The sequence below is a fragment of the Lactuca serriola genome, chromosome 7 (genome assembly GCF_051521515.1).
Source record: "Lactuca serriola cultivar US96UC23 chromosome 7, Lser_US96UC23_V15, whole genome shotgun sequence".
NCBI lineage: Eukaryota > Viridiplantae > Streptophyta > Magnoliopsida > Asterales > Asteraceae > Lactuca > Lactuca serriola.
This window is the reverse complement of record NC_136414.1, coordinates 43,176,325-43,194,531: the sequence shown is the minus strand read 5'-3', so window position 1 is coordinate 43,194,531 and position 18,207 is coordinate 43,176,325. Positions and strand designations below refer to the sequence as shown.

The 18,207-nt window shown below is 36.5% G+C and overlaps 2 protein-coding genes across 2 annotated transcripts; both read right to left on the bottom strand.

The window, feature by feature from the left end:
- Window positions 1-302: 302 nt before the first annotated feature.
- On the bottom strand, window positions 303-4,464 carry LAF3 (Amidohydrolase family). Its single transcript, XM_079011156.1, has 15 exons — window positions 4,200-4,464; window positions 3,922-4,112; window positions 3,613-3,714; window positions 3,347-3,419; window positions 3,128-3,234; window positions 2,924-3,047; window positions 2,650-2,844; window positions 2,394-2,479; window positions 2,191-2,298; window positions 2,009-2,104; window positions 1,835-1,933; window positions 1,510-1,584; window positions 1,196-1,327; window positions 919-1,034; window positions 303-830 (listed from the first exon to the last, which is right to left on the bottom strand). Exons 1-15 carry the CDS (start codon window positions 4,279-4,281, stop codon window positions 653-655), a joined length of 1,764 nt encoding a protein of 587 aa, XP_078867282.1. The 5' UTR covers window positions 4,282-4,464; the 3' UTR covers window positions 303-652.
- A 338-nt stretch (window positions 4,465-4,802) lies between these two features.
- Window positions 4,803-15,201, bottom strand: NRPD1B (nuclear RNA polymerase D1B). The gene is made up of 19 exons (XM_079011155.1): window positions 15,183-15,201; window positions 14,912-15,000; window positions 14,660-14,786; window positions 14,389-14,504; window positions 13,804-13,857; window positions 13,534-13,698; window positions 13,271-13,435; window positions 13,002-13,154; window positions 10,866-12,590; window positions 10,395-10,570; window positions 10,219-10,291; window positions 9,999-10,126; window positions 9,637-9,785; window positions 9,149-9,489; window positions 8,373-8,546; window positions 8,151-8,291; window positions 5,973-7,723; window positions 5,647-5,761; window positions 4,803-5,562 (listed from the first exon to the last, which is right to left on the bottom strand). The coding sequence occupies exons 1-19, from the start codon at window positions 15,199-15,201 to the stop codon at window positions 5,092-5,094; spliced, it is 6,132 nt and encodes a 2,043-aa protein (XP_078867281.1). The 3' UTR covers window positions 4,803-5,091.
- Window positions 15,202-18,207: the final 3,006 nt, after the last annotated feature.

The following is an 18,207-nucleotide window of genomic DNA, read 5'->3' as shown; positions in this document are numbered from 1 at the left end:
ATGTTAAAATGGAAAAGAAAATCGGTTTTCTTGGATTTGAACTTCTAACCAACCTACTTGATAGAAGGCATACGACACAACCACTAAACTAAGGTTTTTTTATCTTGATACTATAATTAATGATTTTATGTCTACAAAAGCTACAATATATATATTTTTTTCTTTAAATTAATACATTTTTGTAAATTGTTTGGGTATACTTGTGTCTTTTTAAGGACATTTTTATTTCCTCTCGCCCCGAACCCAAAATATATTTGGACTAGCCCTCATTTTTCTTAAAACGACATAACAAATAAACAACATATCATCAATATGGTTTAAATTGGTAAAATGACAAATTTATATATAGTGGTGTTACATTAAGATTCATATTATAGATCAAAAAGATAAGATAAAGAAAACAAGTCATTTTGCCTCGTAACTTTCGTTTTGTTACATGGGACAGGACTAGACATGCTTTCTAAGGCTATTCTCATGATGGGGAGGGCATTTGTGTCTTTTGCACATACGAGAGATCGAGAGCGAGCCAATGTTCCACCATTTCATGTGGAACACAAAATTTGAATTTTTGTTTCATTGACATCAGTAGTCTTGTTCCATAAGATTTAGTTCTTAGTTTTGGTTATACAACTGTGTACACGGATCATAAATATCAAGGATAAGCTTGCACACCACCAACATATGTAGCTGCAACCAAAGAGGTTTCTTCTTGTGTTATTAAGTCATCCAAAGTATGTGCATTCAGCACCACAAAATCAGCCATTTTTCCAGAAGATAATGACCCGATTTCCTCATCAAGAAAGCATGCTTCAGCAGCTGAAATAGTATGCCTGAAAAGCATAAACAGATAAACAGGAAGAATCATGATCTAATGCAAAGATAAAAACGAAAGTAGGTTGCTATTTCATGTTTACTTACGCATTTAATGCATCCGTAAGCTTCATGCACTCGCCTAAATTCCAAGGTTTATCCCAACCAGGAGGCCTCCTTTTAACTGCAGTCTTTATGCTATTCAAAGGATTGATTTCTGCTACCTGAAATTTTTCTATCAGTAATGAGGAGGGCATTTACGTCTTTTACACAGACAAGAGATGGAGACCTTTCTGGGTGGGACACAAAAGCAGTCCAACATGTCATGTCATGGTAATAAAGAGGGCCTAAAAAGGTGAGTGTAGAAAAGAAAAAGAGTTCTCACTGGCCAATCAGAACCAAATGCAACAAGTGCATTGCTAGTAAGGAGTGTCTGAAACAAATAAGATCCTTTCTGCGCCCTCTCTACCCCGATTTTTCTAATTGCTGAGTCAGCATCGTCCAGCAAATGATCTGGCTGTCAAGCAATGTACTTTTTTTTTTACCAGAATAGCAATGTATTCATATAATTCTTCAATGCACTTTATTTTTTACGCATAATAGCAACATGTTTTATTTTATTTCCATGTGGGGGTCCCACATAGACTGTAAAGAAACTTTCTTTTATTATCAATAACTTTTACCCTTTAAATAAATTACCTGCACTGAAGCAATAATCCCTTGTTCACCAAACTTGGCTGCACTTCCATGACTCAAATGTTGAGCATGTTCAATCTACAAAAAAGGGATTACCAATTCATGGAAACATCTATGAATTATACAACTATTCATTAATCACCTAAATACCCTCGATCAAAAACAAATAAGGGAATCTTGAGGACTCATATAAATACCCATACTTCCACAGGTTCAAACAGGACCTTAAGGCCCCGTGTGTCAAACAGGACATGCATTGGACTGTGACTGAGAGTCTGAGATTGATGTCAAATGATTTATAATAGTTTTAGTTTTAAATAACAGATACCCGAAATCTCCGATCTCTCTTCCCATTTATTGAAACAACTGATTTATACATGTCCAAGATCAAGTCATTGGCCTTGTCTCCAATAGCATGAATAGCAACCTGATGAAAAAATTGCTTCTTGTTTTACATATTTACAACAACATTTTTTAAAGATAAACGAAAAAAATAAAATACCTGGAGGCCATATTTATCGGATTGAACAGTCATATTAGATAAGCTTTCCATATCTGTAACTTGGAGACCAATATTCCAAGGCTCATCAGCATATGGCTACAAGAAACATGAATGAAATGTTATCTCATGAATAATATTGATTTAATAACAATAAGTAAGAAAAAAATAAAATTTATTTACACCTCGTGAAAAAGTGCACTGTTAGATCCTAAGGATCCATCAGAAAAGGCTTTAACACCACCTAAGAATATCCATTGGCTCAGCCTACGTCCTGTTTTTTGTATTATATCCTAAAAAGAAAACAAGAACATCAAATTTAATTCATTAGAAAACGTAAACATAGAAAAATTATCATGAAGTAGTTAGTAGTCAAGTAAAGTCATACAAGCAAACGTGACCATGTTGGCATTGGAAAGAAAAGGCAAACCCTAATCATCATTCTTCCTGATAAATCAGCCCATTTGTAAACATCTGAAATTAACAAGAAAGTTAACACTTTAGTTTATTGATTTAACCACTAAACTAATTTATTTTCCCTTTTCTTTTTGCCTCCCAAATCCTCTTATGTTAGAATTGGTGTACATTGAGTAAGCTGTTTGTTGGAATGTAAGGGTAAAACGGTCATTTCAAACAAACTAAACCTTCAAAATCCTCCCATGAATGTTCTAGTGATGCTCCAGGAAAATATCTTCCTAAATCAACAACCGTTGTGACACCCCTCATCAATGCATACCTACTAGCTCTATCCAATGCTTGCCTTCTTTCTTCAACAGAAACTTCTGGAATGCATGAAAGAACAACTTTCATTGCAGAATCAATCATAAGGCCTGTAGGTTCTGCATATAATAAAATGATTTTACATGAGTTTACAAAATGAATCCAAGAATATAATAATCATACATAATATTATGATACCTCCATTTGCATTTCTGCTAATAGTTCCACCAACTGGATCTTGCATGTTACTTGTGACTCCAGCTATTTTTAGAGCTAAAGAGTTAGCCAATCCCATGTGGCCATCCATTCTTGAAAGCCATACCTGTCAAGAGTGAAAAGACTAATTGTGATTAATTGGGGTTTAGTTACAGTTTATATAATTGGTATTTGGTTTTTTCTTACAGGATGATGAGGTGTGATATCATCAATCCAAGATGCTGATGGCAATTCTCCTCCCCAAAGATCATTATTCCATCCACCACCCAACAACCAAGAACCTTCTTTCATGTCTGCAAAGATGAACAAGAGATGTATATCATGTTGTAGGTCCCATAACCATATTTACACAACTTCCAAGATATCTAGAGTGAAACAAAAATTGTAAATACAGAAAACACTTACTTTTCACTGCTTCTTTAACCTTTTCAATGAAGTCTTTTTTTGTCTTGACACCTCGAACTTCTACACGTGCCATCTGTTTTCAGTTCTCACTCAATCAGGATATATATATATATATATATATATATATATATATATATATATATATATATATATATATATATAAGAAGAAAAAGTTAAAAGTACAATGTCGTAATGGAAAGAAAGGAAAATAGGGTGCATATAGCCCTAAACAAAAACACACACAAGAAGCTGAAGGATATTAAAACCTGGAGTCCTCCAAAAAGCAAGTGGACATGAGAATCAATAAATCCAGGAACAACAAGTTTCCCCTCAAGATTTAACTCTTTTGTTCCATATCCAGACATTTCCTGCATTTGCATAATATAGTTTACAGTTTATACAAAGCCTTGAAAAAACAGAATGCTCAGATAGTTGTCTTCAATGCTAAATAGTGTTTTTCTTGCTAATCTTTTTCCATATTTGAAGTAGTTGTGAAATTAATTCACGTTTCATATTTTAGAAGCACCACAGTTGATGCTGAAAACAAAGTATTTGGTAATTTGACTATATCTCACCCGAACAAACGAATAGTTGCCAATACGGATTATTCTCCCGTCACGAATAGCCATGGAATTAGCAAAAGGGAGAGAGGAATCGCTGGTGTATATCGTCCCATTGGTCACCAACAGGTCAGCATCAGCAATTCCTGAAGAGAAGGATGATTTCGATGATAGCCACCATAATCGGTTGCTCCAGCTGGATTCATCTGCAAGAATTTGAATTGTTGATGAAATGGGTTGAGGTGGATATAAGTGATTAAATTGAAGATCGGAAGGAAGAATGTTTGGTTAACTGTGATTATTGTGGAGATGAAGTGAGAGTAGGAGGGAGAGAAGAAGAACGAATGAAGCTGAGGCGAGGAGACGAGTATTCATGGCGAGAGAATCTTTTTAGTCGATGATTGTGGTGGAATCTTGTCGTGCCATTGTGCCAAGGTTTGAAAGATTCAGAGAAATATCGGTTCCAATCGGGTACCTTACTTTATATTAAAACTTAAAAGCGGTCCTTATTAACAAGACCCTACCCACAACAACATAAGATACAACCATCGGTCAATGAGCTTTTACTGAAGAAGCCCAGAAATTATAGTTGGGGCACTCCACTCACTCACAAGGAGTTGCAAAAGACGTTTGTGGCTTTTGACTCCAAAAGGAGAAGTTTTAGTTTTAGGAGAAAGAAGAAAGCATTGAACAACATATTAAATTCAAGGTATGGTTATGGCTATTAGTTCATTGCTTACCTTATTGGTAGTTGGTTGATCTTGTTCTTTTTACACGGGACTATGGTAGTGTTGTAGAATATCCTATCATATTTACAAGATGTGTGTAATTTTATTCAATATGATTATGATACAATGGATTTTTGCATTGTCAAGAAACAAACAGATGCCCATTGATAGAAGAAAACACCCATACATCTGCATCTGCATCTGCATTAATTACCATACACACATCACAAATCGCAGATGAAACAACTAATCATCCAAAATATTTATCACATCACATCCCATCCCATCATGTCATTCATTCCACCAAAACCTTTCCTTTTCTTACTACTTACTACTACTGTCTGCTGTGCACCAGAGATTAAAAAGCAAAAGCTAGCACCCTACCCTACATTACCTACAGGGTTACAAATATTCCAACCCCAAATTCAAATTAACTCTCACTCTCACGAGTCAGGAGTCAGGACCCCCAACCCCCTCCTCCACCTCCCTTGTTCCATCCTCCTCCGCCTTCTGCCTCTTTCTTCCATCCAGAACCAGAAACAGGTGTTCCCGCCTCACTCCCTCCCCATTGCGATTGAGCACGGGGTGTTCCGGCATCACTACCAGAATCCCGGTTCCATCCAGGCTGAGAGCGAGGGGTGTGGGTGCCGCCTTCATCATTGGCATCCCCCCGTTTCCATCCAGACTGAGATTGGGAATTAGGAGTCCCAATGGCTTCATCTTGACCTGGGCCAGGGGGGCGTGGTTCCCTTGGGGGGCGAGGTTGAGGCTTCTTGAAGTATTTTGACATGAATTCATCCACTTTGTCCGGATATTTTCCACGAACAAAGTTCTCCAAACACTTCCTGTAAGAGAAGTCCTCTTTCCGCCCATCTGTTGACACTATGAAAAGACACCTGCTGTCTTGGAAAAGCGTATGCTTCGTCACCTACAACAACAACAACAACAATAATAACGACTACAATTTCCAAAATAGTAAGTAGATTGGATTGCTGAAAAATAAAATTAATACCATGACGTAATCGATTCCAGCTCCCATTTTCTGAGCTTTTTCTGGATGATGGTTGAATACATTTTCTAGGATATATGTTTGATCTTCAGCAGACAAAGGATCGCCATCATTATATCTTGACAACAACAACAAAAACAAAAAATGCTTATTATTAGCAACTTAATGTACTTTTAAATAAAAATACAAATCCCCAAAGCATTTGTTACAAAATACACGGGGAGAGACTTATCTCCTGTGTGCAAAAGACGTAAATAACCATATCAAAGTAGAAAATTATATTGGGAATGGTTATGCTATAATTTAAAAAGTCAACAGAGTTTACTCACCCCTCTTGGCTCATGATTCTCCTAATAGAAAGCATGATGGGCTCAATATCAGCAAGAATCTCCTGTTCGTCTGAAGTAAACATATCCAGCCTTTGACGAGATGCAGTGAACGGTCCACCGCCACCCCCACCCGGCCTCGGCCCGTCATTAGGCCCACCAGCTGGGCGAGCAGGCCGGTCTCTCCTTGGCCCCCACCCTTCCTTCTTTTTCCAGCCACCCTGTCCCTGATCCGGTTTCTGCTCGGGTTTCCGATTCCATCCCCAAGCTCCTCCTGGTTTCTCGCCTTCATTGGTGGTGGTAGTGGTGTCTTCTGATGACCCCCCTTCAGGATTCTTTGCACCCCATTGACTTTGAGAACCCCATCCATCCTTGGATTCTGTTTTTTCCTCCACCTTTTTGCTCCAATCCGACCCCTCATCGCTTTTATTATTCCCACCCCATTTCGGAACGGAATCAGGTTTTTGTACTGATTTGCCCCAGGAACCAGACAACTCTATTTTACCCCACTGAGACTCTTCCACTTGACTGGGCTCGTCAGCTTTAACATCCTTTCTTCCCCATGGAGTGGGAGCAGATCCAGTGTCATCTTTTTTACCCCATGGAGTTGATCCGGTGTCATCTTTTTTGCCCCATGGAGTTGATCCGGTGTCATCTTTTTTGCCCCATGGAGCTGATCCGGTGTCATCTTTTTTACCCCATGGAACTGATCCAGCGTCATCTTTTTTGCCCCATGGAGCTGAACCTGAACCCCTAGTGTCAGCTTTTTTACCCCATGGAGCTGATCCGGTGTCATCTTTTTTGCCCCATGGAGCTGGAGCTGGAGTTGAAACCCCAGTGTCGGCTTTTTTACCCCATGGAGCTGAGCCTGATCCCCCAGTGTCATCTTTTTTCCCCCATGGAGCTGAGCCTGAGCCCCCAGTGTCATCTTTTTTGCCCCATGGAGCTGAGCCTGATCCCCCAGTGTCATCTTTTTTCCCCCATGGAGCTGGAGCTGCAGTGTCGGCTTTTTTACCCCATGGAGCTGGAGTTGAACCCCCAGTGTCAGCTTTTTTGCTCCATGGAGCTGAGTCCCCAGTGTCATCTTTTTTACCCCAGGCAGCAGCTGAATCCCCGCTGTTAACTTTCTTACCCCAAGCAGTTTCCTCTCTTTTACCCCATGGAACTGATCCTGATCCTGCCCCAGTGTCTGAATCCGGTTTCTTCCCGCCCCATGCAGGTTCTTCCGCTTTTTTGCCCCACCCCGATCCAGATCCTTCAGTTGCTGGTGTGGCCTTCACAGCCGCCCCCCAACTACCTTCAGTCATAGGTGTGGTCTTCACAGCCGCCCCCCAGCTACCTTCAGTCGTAGGTGTGGTCTTCACAGCCACCCCCCAGCTACCTTCAGTCGTAGGTGTAGTCTTCACAGCCGCCCCCCAGCTGCCACTGCTATCAGTTGGTGTACTCTTCACAGCCGCCCCCCAGCCATCAGTTGGTGTACTCTTCACAGCCACCCCCCATCCGCCACTGGAGTTCCCATCTTCAGGAGCTGCAGTCTCCATTTGACCAAGATTTAGTTCCAAACTGTCCTCAAAAACTGCTTTAGGTGCACCGGAATCATGCTCAGGAGACCCCACTTCCATGAAATTATCCTCCATGTCGAAACTATCGACCTCACCACCAAGACACCCATTATCAGCTTCTTCTTCTGATCCACCGTGTACTAAATGAAGGAAGTTGTATACATCAATGCCATCCTTTTGGTTAAGTTCAACCTGAAAACATAATTAATATTAATATTTAATAATGTGCATTTTCAAAGAGATCATATTAATCACATAATCAAATAAATAATCAGTTATAATAAACATCGTGATCAAATTTTGATCAAAACAAATTTACTGTGTATTATAGCATCCTACCTTCATTTCTTTCTATTACAGCATTGAACATTCAATTTTTTCCTAGTAAAGCATTGTGCTTATTAAAATCCACAATTATAGCATTGTACTTCCAAGTTTTACTTATTAGGATAGGACATTATACTTTAAAAAAATCCATCTATTATTTGCTAAGATTCTTCAAAGTTATGTATTAGAAAGAAATACAGCCAAAAATGTTGCCATTTGTGGCATTTAACCCTAAGATAATATGAGGGTATAGAAGTAACTGTACTCTACGCATTCATAATAAAGTACAAACCTCTCTCGTGTCCCACAGTATATCAAACCGAGATCCTGTACCCACAGCAACTGGTTTGCCCCAAGAACAAGCAGCCACAATGCTCGATAAAGAATCAGAATGGCACTTCTCAGCCGCCTTCTCAAAACACCGTTTTGGTGTCTGGAGAAATTCAAAGGGTAAAAATGTCAATGTTAAGTCGGACACAATAAATATCTATAAGGTACAGAGTGGATGGCTTACGTATAATGTCGCTTCGGAAAATGGTACTTGGAAATTAAGGGTTTTGGACAAGGCCTTTATGCCAGCTTGATTGAAACCAACAAGAGTTCCTGCACACGTCATGCTATTCGCCAATAGAAGTAGGTGCTCTTTCAGCATGCCTTTGGAAACCATTGAAACAGAGGTTGAGAGGCGCTACACAACAAAAGCAAAATCGGATCAGTTTTCAGATAATAAAAAACAATTCATTTCATTTCCTCCTAGGCTCCTATTATAGCACCCTACTTTCATTTTTTCCGTTTATAGCATTCTACTTACATTTTTTCCAATTATATTATGCCATTGTACTATGAAAAATCCACCCAGATATAGCAATGTCAGAGCAACTTATTATAATTGGGTGGATTTTTCAAAGTATAACGTTCTAATAAGAAAAAAAATGAAAGTAAAAAAGCTGCGATAGCAAGAACTGAAAGTAGGATGCTATAAAACACATAAATGGAAGTACCTGCTATTTCTTGGCATTAGCCCAATTATAAAAAGAAATTAAAAGTTTTGGCTTACATTTGAGGGCAAATTGCAACAATCAGCAATTGATTTTCATTTCATTTATAATTTGGATTTTGGTCACACTGACTTTAAAAATCCTTACATGTGATATATGTAGTTTAATGATGATTTATATAACACTTTCCAATAGTTGTCTATAGCAGTTATCGAAGTTGGATGATTTTTAACAGCAAATCTGAAGTCTAGTAACCAAATTAGAGATTGTGAAGATAGATAAATAGTGTTACCTGGACAGCTTGCTCAAATGCACAAGATGTACCAAGAAGATCCTCGACTTGTTTGATTGCATAAGGAATGGATCGTGTAGTGTCGATCAGATGCATTATGGGAAGGCAAGTGTCCATCACTATTCTCCATGCATCCCCGCTTTTCTTAACAGCTGCCTTCTCAAGAACCACATCAATAGCCAATTCACCCTTTTGATCCTTATTTGGATTAGAGAATTCACCCTTTTTATCCTTATTTGGATTAGAGAATTCACTGCTTTGATCCTTATTTGGATTTCTAATCCAAACGGTTGATTCCGGACCGATCCAAATGATATTTGCTTCTTTAACCCGTGGATCACCTATTCAATGATAAAACAATTCACATAGTCACAACCAAAAAAATGGGTTAGGTACTTGCTTTCGATAGCTTGTTTGCATAAAAGACATGAATGCCCTTTATATATGAATTATTTAGGACTAGGAAATAAACAAGAATCGATAAATACCTTTTATAATTGTATCTAAAAGAACAGGACAAACGAAGTCAGCAAGTATGCGTGCTGCCTTCTCCAACTGGAGACCGCCAGTGTCCTGCCTAAAGAATTTCAAGCACGGCATCCATTTGTTTTCTGATGATTGGTGGAACGAACATTCACTGCAAAAAAAAAAAAGGTTATATTATATCTGAAAGGCCATGTTTCTTTTTTCCCCACTAGAAAATAACACCACACGTGGGGAGGTGGGAGGAAAAGGCAAAGGAGGGTAAAATGGTCCATTAATTCAGAAAGTGACACTCATATATAGCTTATAGATTAAGTCCTCTCTCTCCCCAATAATAAAGTAAAAAAGAAACAAGCATATTACAGACCCGCAAGATAAAGCTATACTCCTGAACAATAATCCAACTTCTTTCTTCTTCTTCCGGTAGACATTGAGGGTGTCTTCACATTTCGCAAGAACCTCTTCCATGTTAATCTTGGATTCTTTCAACATTGCCTGCTCAGATAACGTTTATACCTCATAAAATTGAAATTGAGGAAAGCATTATATTATGCTCACATCAATTTTATATAGCAAAAAACAAAAACCTGATTCAGATGAATATGACCAACAAGTCCTGCACCAATTTCAGCATTTTCACTTGTTTGCTGTCTTGTGAATCTGTAGGAAGAAATCAGCATTCAGCAAACAATAGGAGTAAAAGTAATCAATACAGATTCGGGGTCAAAACGCCACAAAAGTGAATATGTAACGATAAACATACTCTATAAGGAATTCAACAGCAGTATCTTTAAGGCTGACTTTTCGCAAATGATTTTTCACAAAATATGCAGACTTCTCAAGACAATACTTATTGCCACAATCACAGTCATTCAAATACAGTACCACCCGACGATCATTATTCACGTTCTTGAAATTCACTCCACAAAGCAGAATCTCCTAAAATTTGGAAATCAGAGAAACAGTTTAAGAATATCAAGAGAACAAACTTTCATTTGTTTGCGTATTATAACATCCTACTTCCAGTTCTTTCCATTACAGCTTTGTGCTCTTAACTTTTTTCTTATTAAGGCCTAGTACTTGAAAAAAAATCTACCCAGTTATAATAGCATTGTACTTTCAATATCCTGAGTGAAAATTTCTTTTTATTTGGATACAATGCTGTAATAGGAAAAAGGCTATAATAAACAAATATATAACATTCAAATGAATTAGAATGAGCAGAATAGAATACCTTCATCATATCCCAAGAGGAGTTGCTATTCGGGGAAGAATCAAGAACCGCCTTGTATGCAGGGTTTGACATGGCGGTTGCCGCCAATACTCCCACCGGTTCACCAGCAGCAAACAAATTCTGTGTATGGACCCCGTATTCAAACTGTATGATTGAATTGCTACACACATTTCTCACAGTCCCATCATAGCAGATTACAACGTCACGAAGAATAGCCATCAAGTTTTTGAACAAAGTTCCGGGTTCAGTCAACCCTCTCGAAGACCTCACCATAACCTCACGATTTGAAATAGAATGCACCAATTCCTGATACGGGTCAAGCCCATGGAATAAGCAGCCCCGGATCAACCCAAACTCCTCAGACGGGTATTTCTCTGGAAACGGATAGTTCCCGCGAAAATGTTTCGATAAATCCTCCGCCAAAGTTCTTGAATACAACCTCCCCTTTTCCAGAATCTGTAGTCCCAAAAACCCAATTTGTTGGATGATTCTTGTAACAGCAGAATCGCTCTTTGAATCGATCAAACTACCCATCGACGAATACTTCAAGATAAATTCAGAAATTGGCGATTTTACTGCCCTCAGATGTTTGTCAAGCTGTAACGCAATCACCTCGTTGTAGGTTGATCTCAAATGATATAGCAAAGAAGATAAATCTTGAAGCTCGGTTTCGATATCTCTCAATATACTTTTCGGGACAATAAAATCCTCCAAACTTAGATTAAATCCCTCACCGGAAAGATTTTCCATTAGCATCGGTTGCAAAGAGTTGAACAGCTTCAACACCTCTTTTGGGCCTTTGGTGAAAAAAATTGAACTAATCACATCATTGATGATGGACTGTATCACCTCTCGACTGTAATCCAGCTTCAATATTTTGCTGTCTTTGATCAAGAACCGCTCCCCAGAGCAATCGAATCCCGGAGGTAAAGATGTTTCCAGAAGCTCCAAAACCGTCCACAACGGGCCAGAACCCCGGACTTTTAACATTGAAGGTTTGGGCAATGTACTTGATGTGAACAATGCCAGCTGTTGGACTTCTGATTTCTTGAAAAAGAATTTCTTGAACAGAGTTTTAAGAGATAACAAAGAGTCAGACCCAAACTGCAAGTTTACATTTCCACTGTGTGAGCTCAAAAGCTGCTTTTCAACTGCAAAAAGCTCCAACACTTCAGCTTTTGCTTCTGGGGATTGAGGGTAAAAGATGTGAATACAATCTCCATCAAAATCAGCACTCAATGGCCCACAGATTAAAGGATTAATCTTGAAAGTATGATCATCATGGATATAAACCGATAAAGCTTGTAACGAATGCTTATGGGTAGTGGGTGGCCTATTGATAAAGATCACATCTCCCTCCATAATCTTTCTGTGAACAACCTGTCCTGGTTTCAAAAACGTGTGCCCCTTTGACCCTTCTCTTAAAGAATATGTGTTATTGCCATCTCGATATGTTAAACACAACTTGTCATCTACCAACTTCTGAAGGAACTTCATGTTGTATTCAGTTACCCTTTCTTCAAATGTGATTCTCTGAGCTATCTCAAATGGTATTCCTATTTCGCCCACACCTTTGTATGGGTCACCTGTTATGACACTTCTGGAAGAAAACCCTGATCCTTTACTTATGAAAAGAGTTTTCATTTTCTCAAGCCATGCTTTGGTTGAAGAGGAGTCGTTCAGTTCTTTTGCAATTCCGTAGCGTATATTTTTGTTGGGGGAGGCCTGTAAGGATTAAAAGTATCAAAAGAAAACATTAGTTACACGAAATCAAAAGAGGAAAAATGGAAAGGCTAAATGCAAGAAATAGCATTTATTTGTGTATTATACCATCCTACTTACATTTCTGTCTATTACAGGGTTGTACTTTTACTTTTTTTTCTTATTAAAGCATTGTATTTTAAAAAAATCTAGCCAGTTATAGGACATACTTTAAAAAATCTACCCAATTAAAGCATTCAAATATGTTTCGTATTTGAATAACATTTGTCTATTTGGGTAGTAGACTCATTAAAACTACAAGGTTGTAGAAGGAAGATATGGAAGTAGAATGATATAATACCAAATCAATTAAAGTATATTGCTATTTCTTTCATTTAACACAAAAAGAGAGATAATAACAGCCAATAGAAATACCTTAGCACCCCTTGATTGAAGATATTGCGCTACAGCATTCTGTAGATCATTAACCTCGACTTCAAGAGACTCAAAGTTTGGAATCCCAGATCTGGAACTCTTAATAATTTCCACTTGTCTCAAAACTTTTTTAAGCATTGTCATTGAAATATCCTGGAATACCATTACAAATATAATCATGCATAATTTCAGAAACAACAAAATGAAGTTTATTTTCATTAAAAAAATCTACACTAAGTTCAGAAATCTTTAAAGGAAAAGTAACTAACCGATGACATAACATTGATGCCATCAGAGACATCTGGTGTTGAGAGACAATTTGGAGGGATGGGAAGATGTTGCATGATATACCCTTCCTGAAAAAAACATCCCCTCCCAGCTAACTTCTTTTTAGTTGCCTTCTCCTTGTCAATTTTCTTTAACATCACCAACACCTGAAATCATTGCACAAAAAGTAATGTTATAAATCTAACTAGACTTAATCAACTGATTATCTTATCTTATCTTATCATCGAAGAGTTTCATGTATTACCTCAGATGGAAGCAAAGGTCGCTTGTGTCCATCACCATATCTGTACCCATAACGTTCAAGAAATTCCCATAACCCTTCTTTACATGTTTTAGATGGAACTTTAAGCTGCAAGTAAGATGCACCATCTTGTTTTTGTACCACATCCACAGTTACATTTGCAGTTTCCTATACAACATTCAGCAACAAGAGTCTAAATCAATACAATAAATAAATAAAATAAAATGATTAACGGAAATTTAGGTTAGAGAAAGTTAGATATAGGATGCTTACCTCGCAACATACAGTCAAAACCTTTTCAAACATACCAGTGGTCTTGTTTGGCAACTGAAAGCAAGAGAAAGTATAAGAAATGGATGTGTGATTGCTTTATGCCAAATGAATTATGTAGCAAATAAATAAATGAAAATGAAAAATAAAAAGTAAAAATCTACTAGGCTTGTTTCTATATTTGTAACTCATATCCTCTAATATTCTTTAAGAATAATTTATAGAACAGCATGTATACTTGCGAAATATTCAAAAAAAATTATTATTTATCACTGCAAATAACCGTCTTTAGAATGTTTTTAACAATTTTTTTCAAGATGAATCTTCTTGCCATAAACATAAATAATAACTAAAAACAAAACAGTGAGGATAATAATGTGTCTACTCATGAATAGGCAAGTCCTATTGAACGAATGAACGAATTCTTAAAGTGGCAAAAACATTGTGTAAAATAAGAGAAGAATTAAAGCACTTCCTTATTAAAATGTTGTTATTTTTGTCCCCTTCAATACCCCAGAAATTTATAAAAGATTCAAGAAAGAAAATATGAGATATAAACATAACTTAAAGAAACTAAAAAATATATACCCTGCGATTCTTGAACTTTAAACACTTGAGACATATTAAACTCAAGATACGCTTGAGCTCATTAAGATGAGATGGATGATATATCGGAATCGGCAACTCAATGTACCCAAAATGACCTGAAACGGGCAAGAGAAGCAGATATTTAAAGAATGGATTCAAAAAAACTAATTGGTTAAATGTGCCTAATAAAGAATGTATCAAGCACATTAAAACTAATGTAAGATATTTATAATATGGGGAAAAGATAAGCAAATGGTAACACATTACACACCTTCACATTTGCCAGGTTCAGCTGTGCCACAAGATTCACATCTTCCCACTTCGAGGGGAAGTCCAAGAAACGGATTGGAAAGCTGGCTCGTATGGCTAATGGGGCAATCACTAATGGAAGCTTTACGCTACTCGAATTTGTATGTTCATGCATCACACACAAAAAGGTAGTTAGACAAGAAAATTACCAAGATAACTGATATAGTGATATTTATACAGGAAAGCGAAAAAAATAATAAAAAAAAAAACTAACAATCTCGTCTTCAGTGGCCAATGAGAAACTTATTCCAGTAATCTTCCCTTCCAAAACAGCTGGTGAAGGATTTTCTTCCATCATCAAATCTGTTTCATCAAGAAAAAAGCATTACACCACCTTGGAAAGAATAAACCAGAAAACCAAATTAATTGTTTTACTAAACACATGATAAATAATGTACTGTAATATAATAACATGCCTTTAATCCCTGCAACATATAGCTTTATCAATCAGGAAAAAGAGAAACAAAAAACCAATCATTTTCAACCTAATAATGACACCTTCATTTCCCAATTACAGCACAGATGTCCATAGAACTTTTCACACTTTTAGTAGCTACCTTGAGAGACAGAGATGTTTAGCTTTCAAAAACATGAAAGGATCTTCAAGTACATTAAACTTAGACTAGAAATATCCTTGAAACAAGGATATTTCTAGGAATAGAAGCATTTAGAGTACTATGATGCAAGTACAGGGTAATAGAAACAAAGTAAACCATAAGGTACAATAACTCTACATTTCACATACTATAAACATCAGTAAAGTAGCATCGCATAACTAGAACGCTAAGACACCAACAACACGACACGTTAAAGCAAAAACGAAACAATGTCTATGCATATGTGCAAAATCCAGAAATGTGGTAAGTTTTATGACCTAGAAAAGAGGAACAATCACTTGATGGTGGTAAGAACAAGAGAACAGCGATCAAAGCATTATGTAGAAGATCGCTCAAAATAACATTTGCGACGAGTAAAGCGATATAGAAAAAACAGAAAGCTAAACCCTACATTTTCAACAACCAAACAAGCAAAAACATGTGTTAAAACAACACTGAACAGTCAAACGACCCATTTACGCAAAAAATCAGCAGACTAACCACATGCATTTATGTTCTGCAAAATCAAGGAAAACTACGAAATGAGAAATAAAAACAAAACAGGACCTCAAAACGGAAATTGTTTTCCCGAGAAAAAATTTCGACAGAAAAACCCTAATTCTACTGAAATGCTACTGTGAAATGTGCGCAACGATTAGTTCAGAAACCATCAAAAGATACCTTTATCGATCGATGGCGAAATTGAGGAGAGAAGAGAGAGAAGAGGGTTTTACAAGCCTCTGTAGAAAGAGAGTGATGTCTGATTTATGAGGGCTCCCCTTTCTTGTGTTATAGCCAGGAGGAGCATGCAGCAAGTGATTTTTTAACGTTTTGTGTGGGTTTTCTCATTTTGAATTTTTTATCATACCCTTAACCTTTACTCAGGTAAATCGTGTGAAATTCTGAGCTTCAAATGACCAAATTAGCCCTATTGATCTCATAGTACAGAGTACAAACATAACATGAGATGAAGATGTAGGAGGGCATGGTGGTAAATTCACCTAGAAATATTCCGCTTATCACAAAAGAAATTGTTCAAAGTAATCTGCTAATTTCATATGACCGGCTGGTGTAATATAAATGTTCAATTTAAATATATTATTTGTGAGGAAAAGCAATGATAACGGTGGAAGGGTGACATCATTTGTAATAATTATTATTGATTGGGGATAACTAAGGTTCTAAAACATTTTTCCTCATAGCTAAAAAGTTTGTACTTACATATAAAAATAAATAATAGTAAAAATATATATAAAATTATTAATTATATATAAAATTATCGGCTTAAGTCACGTCTTACAAACGACATGACTTGCCACTATTTGAAAAAGCTTGAGACATTATTGTCAAATCACGTCTAACATTATTTAAAACCTTGGGTATATCTATGGTTTGTAACGTTTGTTCGATGGTTTAATGGATATACACCGTCGTGGGTTAAGTATATTTATCTACTTAAGCGCCAAATCTTTCTCAAGTAAAAGCAAGAAACAGCATTGCATTCAAGAAGGTGAAAGCCAATTCAATAAAACTATTGACAACATATGGCAAAATTATACAGCTTAGACTTTAAATTGACATTTGTGGTGTTATTTAATTCGATAAAAACATATCATATTCGTTTGTCACATATTGAAGTTGTGTTTGGGATACTATCATACGGCTAAGACCCTAAATCCCTAAATTACAAAGGATAAACCACATACATGTTTGGCGTTTCCCTTGGAGAATGTTCATGGCAAAATCGTTTCGTCGTATCCCGTAAATTAAGGGACCCCCCCCCCCCCCCCGGCGAAGGATATTAAGGTACAATTTTGATATTACATGTTTATAATGTAGTTGATCATTAATTTAGATATATAACAATTTTCTTATTATATGATAAATGTTATTACAATTATATGGGACCTCATAGGATCCCAAGATACAATTTCAACATTACTTTATAATATTGTTTATCATTTCACATTATATAGCCTTTTTCTCATGTGATAATGTTATTATACATCACCCATCCTACGATGAGGGCCCATAAGAGGATCCTAAGGTAACATTTGTTACGTGGGACTGAACGGAACAAAATAGAACATTGTCATTTTAAGTGGTGTTTGGTATGGCTTGAACAAGAACATAATCGGTTATTGACTAAGTCAAATGAGACTATTTTATGGATGTGTTCGGCACAGAGCGTTTAGAAGCGTTTAAGAGTTTATAGCTTCTAGTGTTTAACAAAACGCTCTATTCTGAATGTAATTTTATTAAAAATAGATATTTTGTTGTTTTAAAAAAAATGGAAATTTAGCCTATGATTTTGGATTGTTATAAGTTGCTTGGAAATAAAGTTAATTTGAATTGGTAACTAGATAAATATAATAACAAAATAATCCATTTTATCAACATTCAAATCTTCTTCCTTCTATTTATCATGGGACAAAATCTCGAAGGCTTATCCCTTTGAGATTTCGTCCACCCTCTTAAGGACCCTGAACCTTTCAATATTCAACTATTAAATAATTATCATTTAGTCCCTAAACTTTGAATTAATCCAAATTTATTCAAATTAGTTTCTAATTAATTTATCATCTCATGATTAATTATTAAACTATATATATATATATATATATATATATATATATATATATCATAACATTCTAATATTAGTTGGATCATTAAGGGCAACCCAAAAAGGATCTTGCTATTAATGTAAGTCTTACCAATTAGTTGAGAAATTGAACACTATTTCAACACTATTGTGATCAAGATTATATTCATCTATAAAAGCTTGCCAACCTTCCTCAAATTGATGGGTTTCAATGTTTGAATTCCAAACGAATGAATTGAAACACATTTTATATAACGTCTGGTTCATTGTATGTATTTAAATTGAAAATCTATTCACTTTTATATAGGAATT

Bases quoted from the DNA above. Each gene is read 5' to 3' on its own strand.
- NRPD1B (XM_079011155.1), bottom strand. The intron at 10,292-10,394 runs GTATGTTTATCG...TTCTTCCTACAG, and splicing joins GCTGTTGAATTCCTTATAGA to ATTCACAAGACAGCAAACAA. The intron at 9,490-9,636 runs GTATTTATCGAT...ATCATTGAATAG, and splicing joins TTTAGATACAATTATAAAAG to GTGATCCACGGGTTAAAGAA.
- LAF3 (XM_079011156.1), bottom strand. From the start codon at position 4,281: ATGAATACTCGTCTCCTCGCCTCAGCTTCATTCGTTCTTCTTCTCTCC. The intron at 1,328-1,509 runs GTAATTTATTTA...ATTGCTTGACAG, and splicing joins GGATTATTGCTTCAGTGCAG to CCAGATCATTTGCTGGACGA. The intron at 831-918 runs GTAAGTAAACAT...TATGCTTTTCAG, and splicing joins CTTACGGATGCATTAAATGC to GCATACTATTTCAGCTGCTG.